General features: G+C 38.0%; 1 protein-coding gene across 1 annotated transcript in view; it reads left to right on the top strand.

The window, feature by feature from the left end:
• The window catches only part of DSCAM (DS cell adhesion molecule), a 439,258-nt gene that overhangs the window by 312,049 nt on the left and 113,206 nt on the right, over positions 1 to 14,003 (top strand). The window contains exon 12 of the mRNA XM_088051091.1: positions 12,726 to 12,922. Coding sequence (XP_087907217.1) covers positions 12,726 to 12,922 — 197 coding nt within the window. The remainder of the gene's footprint in view (positions 1 to 12,725; positions 12,923 to 14,003) is intronic.

The raw sequence follows: 14,003 nt of genomic DNA, 5'->3' as shown, positions 1-14,003 counted from the left end.
ACTTTGCAATCTTCAGGACAGAAAATCAAAGGATTATTATTTGTTAGCAGCAGTATTAAAAATGTATTTAACTGACAGAGGGCTGAGAAGGCTTTTCCTTTCTTCAGTGCTGCAGATTTGGTTGCATTTATATATATATATATATATATATATATATATATATATAAACATTTTTTTACAGGTCACCAGAGTTCAGCTTCTTAATGAGCTGTTCTTTTTAAGACCAATTCTGGGCACTCTGTTGATGCTGCTCATACAGAGTAACTGAGTCAAGAACAGAGCATAAATACAGGAGCATTTCAGGAACTACACACTTTTAGATTCTTCCAAGTTATCCTTGGAAAACCTTTGTGAAGTATGAGTTTAAATAAATGAAATTACCTCAAAAGACAGCGAACATACCCCACATATTATCTGAGGAATGATTTACTGTGGAGACAATCAGGGCATATTTTTAGGAAGACTTCTATAGCATTCAGGGATGTTCAGCAACTCTGCAAAGTCACTTAAACACTTAAAAATAAGTGAAGGAGCACAACATCTGTCAAAGAAGGTAGGAGGTAATAGTCTAGAAATCCTTAATTTTGATACAGAAAAAGTGTAAAATGAGAATATTCAATGTTGCAGCCATCAAGGACTAGCGAAAGGACTTCTTTTCCTTTCATTTACTATTTTCTAGCCCAGTGCATCAGCAAAAATAAGGCAAAAATAGAAGTAGCATCATTCACCAACTTCATAACCCTGAGTACTGTGTAGTCCCTCCACTAAAGAAATTCTCCTGTGGGGAAACATTTGTGTAATTAAACAATATCACATCAAACATGATCACAAAAGTCTCGCTGGAGATGTCTCAAGATACTGAAATTTTGGACGCTTGAATTTGCCATTTAAATCTTCTTTTCTTAAAATCCACATAAATTAATCCAGAGGAGACACCTTATTGTTATATATATATATTTATTTTTTTTTGCTTCATAAGGCAACCAGTAGATGAGAGATTTGATTGGAGGTCTTTTCCAACCTAGATGATTGTGATGCAGTAGAGTCTCAGTAGTTACTCCTGAAAATAGACTTCTGTAATTCAAATTGCAGGATTCCATACCAAAGGGAGATGGAACAAACTCTTTTAGACAGTTGTTGCATCTGGAAACTCAGACAAAGCAGCCTAGTTGAGCAGTCCCCCATTTTCCTTCCTAGGAATTGAGAGGGCAAAACCTGATGTCCACATCATCAGGAGTGAAGTTGCTCAATGTTATCAATGACCCTTTTATTGGAGGGAAAAGAAGAAAAAGAGAATAAATTGGGCTGGAGAAACTGCTTTATTCACCCTTTTCTTTGCACAAGTGGTTGAAATGCTGGGAATCCACTGGGTTTGTCCCAGTTTGGAGTTGTAGTTGCAGCTGCTTTGACAGTGGCAGCATCTTCCTTTTTAGAACTTTCATATCCAGTTATTAGTTTGGCATCCTGCTGATACTGTTATTACTTCAATTTATCTTACTGGTAAGGAAAGTTTAAAAGTCACATCATTTTCCAGCGTTTTTCCACTGTGAATTCCCAGTGAAACTCTGTGGGACAAAGGTGTAGCACTTCAACAACGAGAGATTTTTCATGCTAAATTCCAAAGGACAGATTTTCCATCAGTCAGGAGAGAGCAGAAACGCAGGAGCTTCTCAAGATTGAATCTCAGGACGATTTTTTCCCAAATCTTAGGTAATATGATCAATTTTTCACTACAGCTAGAGAAAAGGGCCTGGTTAGAGGAGTTGTTTGCAAAGGAGGAGCAGTGTGGATGTACAACACGAGACCATCCTGCCCATCACTCCTGCACTCTCTTTTTAGCAAAAAACACAAGAATTCACCCATGGTGAAATTCATTCAATAAGAAGCTGACTAGAAGATAACTATAAACGAGTGAAAACTTTGCTTCATGATGAATAAGGAAGTTTCTACCTTTGCTTCAGTAACACCACAGCCTTCTCTTTTGTATTTCATTTGTCAAAACTATTCCTTCAGTTCCTCATAGAATTAAAATTTGGGAATGTATTCGCAGGTGACCACCAGGAAATCTGTGTGCCTTAGAGTGATTTCAGCTTGCATGAATTTGGATGGTTTTGCCAGTATTATTTGGCTGAAAAAAAGACTCAGTTTTGAGAATTCTCATCGATTTTCATAGCTTTTTCTTTTTTCCTTTTCTGCCAGAATTTGCATTTTGAAGATGTTTTGAGCATGTTGGTTTGATTTTTGAATGCTGAGCTAATAAAGCCTTCTCAGAAATGCCTTTTGTCAAAGAGACCACAGTCTTATAAAAAAGTTTTGGTTTAAAGAAATTAGCGGTTCTCTAAAAATAAAATAACTTACAGTTCAAAGCCTCAACAGGATTGGTTCTAAAAAACTTTCTGCCAACTTATAAGAAACTCTAAAATGTATCATAAAAAAAGCAATAAAATTTGAACATAAAATCCCCCTGGGGATGTGACTATTAAGGCTGTTATAGAGTGTAAAAACTCACACTATACCTTTGTCATTATTCTTTTTATAATGAAATATAATTTAAAACGCTCAAAAAACAAAACCCAGAATGACCAAATCAGCCCTTAAACCTCCTGGATTTCCTAAGGCCAAATGAAGATAATTTAATAATTGAGGTGCAAAGCTTAGATCTAAGCACAGATTTTGTGTTTGTGTGTTTCAAGAATCTGATTAATAAAGAACCACTTGACAATGTGATAAAAACAAAAAATCAGAGATGCATTTTCATATTGCCCTTGTAACCAGCCGCTTCATTTATCACACTCAGCATTTGTCATCTACAATATGTCAAACCTTGCTTGGAAACACGACTTTCTTCTTCCATTTCTGGTGGTTACATTATCAGCAGTGCCATTTTGGCCTCTGCTTTTGGGCACATGGAAGAATGGGAGTTCCTATTCCCTTAAAACACAATTTAAGGGGGAAAAAGAATTATAAACCAAGTCCTTTGAACTCCTTGTAATGTGGGAAGGGACTGTGGAGGAAAGTGACCCCCAGCCCTGTGCCACACTCTGTCCAGGAGATGGATGGCTATAATTTACTCCTGCCTCAAACACGAGTATTTATGGTGCCTCCCCTTGGCTGAGGGGTAAAAATGGTCTCCAGAGAAACAGAAACATTTCTGTTTAAGAGCATATTGAAAAGAGGGATGTGTGGGGCAACTGAAAGTCAAGGGAAGGATACAATGAGGGTTGCTTTGTCCTTTTTTTTTTCCCCAGGTAATAAAATAATTCTCCTTGTTTGCCTTTGTGTAAAATATTTAGTGGTTTTTTTCCTGTTTTTTTTTTTTTACTCACTCACACATATGTGCCTGTGCATGTGCAGGCACAAAAACATCTTGACCTAAGTTACAGAGGTGATAAATCTCCTGTGCAGCAAAGTACTATCAACATCAGCACTGTAAAATTTAGCTTTAAAACTCCTTTTCAGCTGTTCTCTGGCTCACAGCTGGATGAGCACATTGGCAGCTCTGAATGAGATAAAATAACTATAATCCAGGTTCAAATTAGGGTCCTCTTCCTCTGGCCTCAGACGTTTGGGCTCTGGAGCCAAATTATCAGCCACTGCTTTTGTCTGCAAGTGTTAACAACTCAGTGAAACAATCCCAAAATACTCAGCACATAAGGCCTAGAATTCAGATTTCATAAAACACTGCAATGGCACAATAACAAAGAATGTAAAAATCACAACAAATTCCTAAGGAAGGTTCCTAATTTTAGATTTCATAAAAGTGAGGCTTGCACTTCCTGATTTATTTTTTTTTGCGGTAAGAGCTGCTTCTAATTTATGGGTGATTGTGTCTCAAAAAGTATTACCTTTAATATCTTTACTTTGTGAATATTGTGCTCCTCTAAGCCCTCTTTGTTTCTCTTTGCTAGTAATTCCCTCTTTCCATGAGACAGGTGTTAAAAAATGGTTAAACACACCAGTTACCCATCAGCTTTTCCTAGGCTCTGCAGCCTTTAGGATGGTTCCCCATTCTTCTTGAAATTTTCTGCTTTTATTGAGATTTGCTTCCCCTCTAGAAACTCGTGGTGTGCTGAGCAGTAAAAGTAGAAACCAGACTATACAGAGGAAAAGAAAAAATAGATTGAGAATTAGGGTTTTGGTTTTGCAGAAACAAGCAGACCAAGGTGATCAGACTATTCCCAAACTATTCCCAAATGGTCTCTCTAAAAAGAGGGAGAATTTTTACTGGATAAACCAGATAAAATTAAAATAAATATATTCAGAGCTTTTTATTAGGATCTTATTCTCCCTCGTCTAATCTCCTTTCCTGTCTTTCCTGGGTTTGTAGCATTTATTAACATTCTGAATCTCCTTAGTTGAGAGAATCTGGAGTTTGAGATCAGACCTTTTCACTTGATTTCCTTCACTTTAAGCTGGACTTCTGAAGGATGGTTGCAAAAGTCTGCTCAGCTCACCCTGAGGTTCTTCTATCATCAACAAGAAGGTGTTTGTCATCTTTAAGATCAGTGACCCTCTGGAATGCCTTTTTTTGTCCCCTCAATGTCCACTACAGAAATAGTCCTTAATTTTTAGCCACCTGAAGACCAGTTGTGGTGAGGCACTGATGGGTTTCATGACCATGCTTGACCCCTGTGTCCAGGTGAATTCTTTAAAATATTCACCCAATGCACCAACACCTCTCTGTAGGTGTAAATATGCAGAATATATATATATATATTAATCTCGGCTATGCTAATAAACTCATATAGAGAATGGCTAATAAATATAGAGAGAGTTGTGTCTTGCTGATTTAAATACATTTGATGTGATGTTCCTGCCATCACAGCATCAGATGATCTTGGTCTATCTGCAACTATGTAGAAAATAAAATTATAATTCCCTTTGAACAGCTAGAGGAGACTGGTTCTACCAAAGCCCTCTTTCTTATACATCAGCAGATAGCATTTCATGGCTTTTTAGCTCAGAACTGAGCTGTTATAGACCCAGGTCACCGTGCTTAAAAGTATATTTACTTGCATGAGTGAGCAGTGAATGAAAAGCATTAATGTCCCAGCATGCCCCGCTCCCCAATTCTCATTTTTGTTGGAGCCAGAGTTTCTTCTTCGTGTGTTTCTGCCTCATTTAAACCTGTCAATACCCCAATTAGTGTTTGCTTCTCTTCCCCAGGGAGGGACATTTACACATGTCACTTCACAGCCTCCCAAATATAATAGACTTACAGGAGCTGCTGGGTCATAAAATAAAGCCTGATTAAAGCTTGTGCTTTCCAGTGACTTTCTACTTTTTTTTTTTTTTGGTTTGTTTTTCCATTTAAACTTATAAACTGTTCTGGTGATTTTAATGAAAGGAGACAAATAGAATATTTAAAGCATAAAAACTTGTTAAAAAAAAAGCAAAACAAACAAAAAACCACACTCTCCCATGGGATTCCACAGTCTCTGTTTTTAGGTGATTTGCATTCAGTAAGTCACCAAAAATTAGAGTGCTGTGCTTTATAATTATGATAGCTGTAACCCTCTCATTTCACATTAAAACTTGATGCCATCTTGATGGCAGAGTGAATTCAATTTAAGATCAAAGCATTGGAGAAGTTATCTAAAATTATGTATTGCTAGTTTTAACTATTTAACATTCCTGCTCTTTCCAGCCTGGCTTTTATAACAGGCTGATGAAAGATCATAATTGATTTGGAATAGAAAGTGGCCCAAGGAATTTGTAATTAATGGAGACGTGTTTCTGGTGCTAATTTTTAGGCATCCACACTTCCCAACAATGTCAGCAGTGGTAAAACTAATACTTTAAATTATAAATTTAAAGTATTAAAAAAGTCCATAAATTTCTTCTGTGGGAAGATGATCTTTGTCTAAGTCTTTAGAATCAAAATTACATACATGGTAATACATTGTTTTTTTGATCACTAATTTTTGTTTTGACAATTAGCCAAGCTTGGATGAGACTGATTACCCAGGGCCTGGTGTGAGTTCCCACATTTTGTACCTAATTTCCACAGGCTTTTACTACAGGTGACTTCAGGGGACAAAGCTGTCAGCTTATCATCCCCCATTCCCTTCCCCTTGCTTACTGGGAAGTGCAGCTGGACAAAATGGGAATAGAAGTGAATGGAAAAGCAAGAGAAAGTCACATTCATTTCAGAACCATGTCAAAGTCAAAGGAAGGAGCGAGAAATAGCAGCAGCTTCTGGTCTCCTGTGTATCATCAGTTTGCACTGTACAAACACAGAACTAATGCAAGGAAAGACCTCAGGAAGAGGAAAGAATTGCCTTTGTGATGTGAGGGAAAAGCCCTTTTTTTTATTTTATTAATGTGTCTTTTGGTTAAAATTCATAGTTGTCATGCAAAATAAATCAACTTCTCTTCCTCTAATGTGACCTGAAACCACTTGTGAGTGAATAAGATATGAACCCTAAATGTTCACAGCCTTTGCCCTGACACATTCAATCAGATCAGGAGGCACTGCTGGAGCTGCCAAGGACTCAGGATATCATTGTCATTTTATTCGAGATCAGCATCAAACCAGGCCTGCTCAAGCTTGGAAACACATGTTGGATTAGTATTTATAATCATAGTAAATTCCTTTCTACCAGGGGAAATAGTTGGCTGAAATGCTATTTTAAGATGTACAGAATCCATATTCATTCCCACTCAGTATTTATTTATTTTTAGATTTTTTTCCCCCAAAGATTACTTTGTATGGGTGCCCTAGTAAAGCAGTTTTTACAAACCACTGAGTGCCTTGGGTTGAGATGGGATTTGTAATGCAAACTGATGAAGCTGGGACAGGACCTGCCATGCCTGTGCTTAATTTCTCTTTTTTTACACAGCAGTGCTGGTTTTTATACTTTTCCAGCAGAAAATTATTTTGCTAATAGAACTGCTAATGAATCTCTTTCCTTTTGTCCAGCAATTCATTTGTATAAAAAAGCTACTGGTCTTCCTTTAGGGCAGGTTAGGGGTAGAAGGTAATTTGCTTTGTTCAGTTTTATTTTAAAAATATTTTCAGGAATACATTTATTAACAAATTTTTGGAGTGTATCTCCTATACCCTACAGACTCCTTAAACTAAAGCTGAGTAAATAATTCAGTCTGTCATGTGAATTCATCAAATCTTTAATTCTCTCCTCAAATTTCTCAGGTTTACATGTTTGAAATTATTTTTTTCTAATCTGAAACATCAATGGCTATTAATTTCAAAACACTTTTTTTTTAAATTTGAATTCATGTCCTGGCACAATTCACCCAGAATGGTTTCTAAGAGTTGCATTGCTTGGGCAGAAAATTCTTTACTGATTCCAAGCAATATAATAAAATATTCTCTGTTAAAATCACCTTCATGAAATGATTGAATAATTCAAATCAAGTTTTTTTTTAATATTTATCCTAAGAAAACCTGTCTCTGAGGAGGTTTTCACAATAAACAAACATGAGCAGGTTCCAAATGTGAGGTTAATTTTTAAAATTAGTGAATATTGGTAGAAAGAAGTTGTCATTAATTATATGCCCATTATTATTATATATAATAATTTGTATAGATAAAAATGGGATGCTTTTCTTTGTGTTTATATATTTCTTTGACCCTCTGAGACATGGAATTTGTTTCCTAATCTTGGACATCTCCTGAGGATGAGGATTAAGACCATGCTTTCCACCTGCTGAACAGTTTTGACTTTTACCAAACAACTATGAGTTTAAATTGAAGTGTTTGGGAAATCCCACTGATTTTAAATTCTCTTTTCTTCACCATTTGAATTTCAGAGAGTAGTTATTTAAATAAACCCAAAGGTCTCTTATCAGAAAGGAAATACTGAAGTTATGAGTTTTAGGAAAGCTCTTGCTGACTCCTTAAAGTCTACTAAATGTGAAAATAAATTAACAAATATATGTATCAACAAATGCAAGGGTGACAGCTAGGCTCCCTTAAATATAAGTAATATATTTGTGTGGGTTTTCTATGCCTGAGAAAAAGTGGATGGAGGAAGAGAGAATTTCTGAGGTAGGAAAATCCCATTTGTCATGGAGAGAAGACTGCTCTCACTGTGGCTGACCAGAATGAAAGAACAGCTGAATTTGGCTTAAATGTTAAACTCAAATTTCAATTCATTTTTTCAGTATTTTTTTTCAATGTTTGCAAGATGAGTCTCTCGTGGTTACAGATATTTCCCCAAGCTGGCCAGTTTGAGCATGATCCAGCGGTGGAGCCAAAATATGAGAACATTCTGCCAGGACAGAGGTCTTCAGACCAGGAGAATCCCAGGATCTCAGAATGGTTTTGGGTTAGAAAGGACCATAATTCTTAAAAATACTGAGTACTCTAATCAGTCTTAAAATCATTTTTGAATGGGCCATGGATATTTAATGTTTAATTACAAACTGAAAGGCAGGGAGAATTTTAATTTGCTTTTTCCAATGTGGCTATTCCCATCTATGAGCTGAAAGAGAGCAAAAATATCTCCCTCCATCCCAGCTCTCTACATAATTTCAAAAACTGATGTGAATTTTTGTTTTCTATTAATTCATAAAGATTTATTCTAAAAGGCTTCAGCAGTTTCTGATACCTTTCACAAGCTTTACTCAATTTCCTACAGTCTTGTTATTCTGGATAATGAGACTGGTCTTTATCAAGGTAATTAAATATTTTCCTTTTTATTTGTTCCTAATGAAACATTCACCAGTAGCAGAGAAAAATAAGTCAGATTAGGTAATTTTTACTGAATCTTAGGAAAGGCCCAGATTCAGTTTTCTTCAAGAGTAGGACAAAAAGTTTTTCTTTTGTCTGAGCAACTTTTGCAATTCTTAAATATAATCCTGACTACAGAATTTTGCACTTTGATTTTAATGATAAAGTTAACACTATAAAGCAATCATCTTAACAAGCAATATAATTGCTAATTAATACAATTGTATAATCTAATATTTTGATATGCATTAGTATAGCAATAATATTTAGTGCTATGAAAAAATGTTTAATAATAATAACAATAATAATAATAATAATATTAATAATAAATATATTTAATTTTTTCTTGCTGGGTTGCCATGAAGAAAGGGGAAAACAATGGGTTGACATATAAAAAGGAGCAAATAAATCAGCTTTCCAAAAGAAAGCCCAACTCTAAACAGGCAAAACTCCTGAATTAATGCTGCTGGCAGATAAATGCATACCTTGAAAATGGAAATTGCTATGATTTATAAATTGTAGCTTCTGCTTTGTCCAGTTTTGACCAATAGATCTCTAACTGTGCCCAGCACTACACAGCTTCAGAAAAAGGCATGGAGAACCCTAAAGTAAACAGAACTGGATTAATTTGTCCCGTGGTGAAAATACTCCAAAATTGTGGAACATGGCAATATCCTTTCCTTGAACCTGCACAGCAACATGCCCTTCCCTTCCAAAATTCTCTGATCTAAATGTATATATATAAATATAATTATGTTTCTGCATATAATGCACGTTTGAAGGGATATAAGGCACAGACACACTTAATACGGCATCTGAATCATCTAAATACATTTCTAAATGCTTTCGCTTATTTTTAAGATTTCCTAAGAGAATATCTCATGCATATGTAGTGCAGATTTAGCTTGCTTATTTACAGTTTTCCAGATTATTTTGTCAGTAAAGAACCAGCATATTTATCTCAGTTATTTGCATCAGTAATTTGATTAAAGATAGTTGGAGGATGAAGAAATGCATTGCCTAAAATATCCTTGGGAATGTGGCTTTGTTACCAGAAATCTTTTGACATAGAGGAAGATAAAAAGAAGAGCTTATGGTCTAGGATCATTGGAGATAAATTGTGAAGAGTAAAAAATCAGCTTTGGAGGAAGGGGAAATATTTAGCTGTGAGGCATTGCTATGGCAATAAGGAATCCGTGTGGAAGATTATGTGAGGAGAAGGGAAGGATAAGCAGGGATAAAGCAGTATCTGAGGAATAAAGTCATCTTTCTTTAGATGTTTTTATGCTGCTCTTATTAAGAAAGTTTGTTGTGGGGAAAAAAATGAGCTTTGCAAGGTGGCCTTTGGTTTTTAAAAGCAAGGCAGGGAGTCATGGGATTTGGTTTGGCACTGTCACCCAGAGCAGGACCTGAAAGGGAGGCAGGAGTGTCTGGGACAGGCTCCTGGATATCTGTGGGATTTCAATCCAAGTCCAGATGTCCCATTTTCTCTGTGATCCCACTGGTGAAGCAGGGAAAAGCAAGGCTCACCTGCACAGGAGCTCTGGTACCTTGTGAGGAGGCACAAACCCCTCACCCCTCATCTCCTGTGTGGGCTCAGAACATTCTCACCACCACCAGGGAAACTCCAAGGAGGAGATCTCGATGGGAAGGAGGACTGCAGCTGTAGGGGAAACCCTTCAGGTGGCTTGGGAGGTTGGCTGTGTTAACCAGGGACAGGAAATGAGGCTGGACAAGAAAAATATAAAGGATTAGGGGACATGTGAGAACCTGAGGAGGTTGAAGCAGGAAGAAAGAGGGACAGGTGAAGGGGTCTAGAGCCTGTTGTGCTGAGGGGAGAGAGAAGTGCAGAGGGAGGGACATGTGGGAGGCTGGGGACATTGTGGAAGGAAGAAAGGAGGTGGCACAAGCTAATGATGGTAATGTGGACTCCTCAATAGCCTGGCACTATTGTGAATTGGGTCTCCTATTTAACAAAATGCCTAAAAGGACACATGCATTTCAGGAAAAAAAATCAGGAAGAATTTTCTTCACTGAAAGGGTTTTTAGGCCTTGGCAGGGGCTGCCCAGGGAGCTTTGCAGTGCCCATCCTTGGAGATGTCACCTGGAGGTGGCACTCAGGGCTCTGGGCCAGGGACAAGATGAGGATCAGGCACAGCTGGGACTCCATGGGCTGGGAGGGATTTTCCAATCTAAATCATTCTGTGATCTTGCACAGCACTGGTTGTTCTGGGTTTGGAGGAACAAGCAGATGGCCACAAAAAAAACAACTTTCTGAAAGTAACCTTGTGGGTATGTGGGCACACACCAGATGAAACTGAGGATATTTCCATTCTTTGGAATATGGAGTCAGACTCATCCTAATTTTCTATTTTGATTATTCATAATTTCTTCTCTTCAAAAGCTCCTCTTGGACAACATTGATGAGTACCAAATAGCCAAATAGTTAAATAAGATGTACTTCATTACTAGTGCAAGTGGAGCCTCCTGCCTCTCACAAGACCTTTCTCAGAGTCCCTCCTGGAATTAGATCCCATTGGTAATTCAAACCCACGGCTCCACAGGCCCTTTTAATCCCCAGGTCGGTTTGGTTTGGTTCAGGAAGCCTTTGAACAGAAAAGGCTGCATCCTGACATATTGTCATATCCAAGCATTAGCAGCTCTGGCATGTGAAAAGGTCATGCCACCAAGCATTAACATTACAGGCTGGCAATTAAAGTAATTCATTTAAATAAGGGTTTTTATTCTGCTGTGCGGCAACAAACACAACCTATGCAAGGGCAAAGATTGGAAGGCCTCAAATCAGATCCTCTGCCAGTGTCATCTGATTAAAACAGGGACCCAGAGAAGCTCAGATGGAAGGAGTGAGTTGTTCTGATAAGAAGAGGCAACCATTCATGCATAAAAAGAAGGGACTGGGGCTACTGCAGGAGGCAGCCCCAGTCTCCTGCAGAGGGCAGGAGCTTAGGGAGGGGGTTCATTGTTGATGCCTCATATGCTTTAGAAGTGTAGACAGATTCATTCAGAAAGAACAGCTCTGTGTGCTGTCCAGGGCTTTCCAGCTTCTCCTGGGCCTGAACTGAAAGACTCGTGGGCTTTGATGCTTTCCAGAGACAGAAATCCAGATGCTGTTCAGTGGTGGACAAACCACGTGGGGATGACACCCAGCAAAGGACACCAAAGAGATCATCCCGTTTCAAAGATGCCATGTTTGGGGTTTGCAATAAAACATTCCAAGCATTCATTTATTTATTTATTTTTCCTGTTGCAGGAAATTTTAATTCCAAAACATGAAAATACTTAAGGTTTAAGACAATTCTTTCTAAGAAGACTACTTTTTTCAACATTAAAATTTAAGCCACTTTTAAAAGAATGGTTAATGAAGTTGACAGGTATGTCCAAACTGTTCTGCAAATACCTTCTGAGTACAATAAAAACTCAAATCTAGCTAGGTTTATTGTCAGTTTAATTATACTTTCAGTTCAGCACAGTTCAGCTATGCACTCAACACATCTATGTAAGCTCCTTGGTGCAGAGCCTTTCTTTTAATTTTGTGCAGCTCCTGGTTTAATTGAGCCCTCATTTTGATAGATCATTACTGTCACACACACTGGTAAAACATGTAGCAGTCAGCAAGTACAACAGCAGCCCATCAGAAAGATGCAGACATTTTTATCAGTTCTTTATTGTCCACATATCTGAACACTTATTAGTTCAGTCCCTTTATGTGCTGTGAATATTGAATATTGAATTATGTTGCAAGTTGCCCTGCAAAAAAAATGAAGACAAGCCTCCTTTGGATTCTCACCTTCTATTGTCCACTTCCAACTCCTTTCTGCTAAGTTCCCTCTGTGGCCCATCAGTTCTCTTAACACAGGAATGAAAATAAAATACTTTTCCACGTTTTTCTCAATCTGGTTAAAAATGGACAAGCTGAGTGAGACACAGATTGAAGAGCCAACCTTGTATCATCAGACCCTTCAGCTCACTGAGGAACAACCTTGTTTTGTTTTGTTTTGTCTGTTTCTAGTTCCAGCTATGATAACCTCCTACCCAAACACCACCCTGGCTACTCAAGGCCAAAAGAAGGAGATGAGCTGCACAGCCCATGGAGAGAAACCCATCATAGTCCGCTGGGAGAAGGAAGACCGGATCATTAACCCCGAAATGTCCCGTTACCTGGTTTCTACCAAGGAGGTTGGGGATGAAGTGATTTCTACCCTGCAGGTAAGAAAACAAATTGGCCCCCAAATCATCCAGCTATGTCAAGGTGTGCCTGGTTTGGTTTTGATTCAGGTGCAGGGCCAGCCTGACAACACCGGAGCCCCAGCACTCGCTCTGTGCATGGTGTGGAGATCTGGCATTGGGAGGAGAGGAGGGAGAAGAAACTTCTGCAATCCATCCCTAATGAAAAATTCCCTCTTCCCACACTCCAGAGGCAGCTAGAGGAGGAAGCCAGGCTCAACCCTCCATCCCTGTCTCAGGAGCAGTGTGGTTCACCCCTTAGCCTGTCCTTCCCCAGATCAGTTTGACTGAGCTGCTAATAAACTCTGGCAAAGATCTGACCCCAAGTTCTGATGTGTGTCACACTTACCAAAATCACTAAACTGCTTTGAGAAAAAATTCTGCCTTTTCTGAGTTTTCCTCTCCCTCCCTTTCACTTGGTGGGGCTTGTGAGACCACTTTATAAAGTCAGGATTCAAAATGCTGTTTTACATGTGTTTTTATGAAATCTAAAAGATTTTTTATTCTTTTTTCTCACTCCAAAATCTTCATTATCCATTTTCAGTCACATTTGAAAAGCATATTTTTCAGGCCCAAGGAACTAATTCTCTAGCTGTCTGGTTCTTGTCTAAATTTTAGTGTAACTCTTATGAAAGATTTCTTTCTTTACCAGCCAAAAATGGTGTTGGACAGTATCCAGTAAAATTCTGGTTTGCTCTCTGTGAGGGACTTTTTTCATTGATTTCTACAAGGAAGAATAAATTCTATGTGTGACTTTGTTCCTATTAGTATTTTTGTGATACAAATAATATTTAGTTATAGGATTGACCCCTAGGCCTCTCTGCCATCATTCTTCTTGTTGATTTTAATAAGATAACCCCTGGATACACAACAATACTTCTATTTGGAAGGCTGGATTCCTGCTTGGGAGAGTTTTCTGAAGCAGCTGTGTCCATCAATGGTGTTCTACATCCATGTGTTAGATATAAAACCTTTCACTTCTGAGAGATAAAACACCCCAAAAAGCAGAAAATGCCAGATTAAGGCTGTCTCTGAAGCTTTGAGCTCAGTGATTTTGCATGAT

Source organism: Pseudopodoces humilis, chromosome 2, assembly GCF_049639895.1.
Source record: "Pseudopodoces humilis isolate 2021_Gansu_Grassland_sample_001 chromosome 2, ASM4963989v1, whole genome shotgun sequence".
NCBI classification, from domain to species: domain Eukaryota; kingdom Metazoa; phylum Chordata; class Aves; order Passeriformes; family Paridae; genus Pseudopodoces; species Pseudopodoces humilis.
The sequence above is the reverse complement of the archived record's forward strand: the minus strand, read 5'-3'. Positions and strand labels throughout refer to the sequence as shown.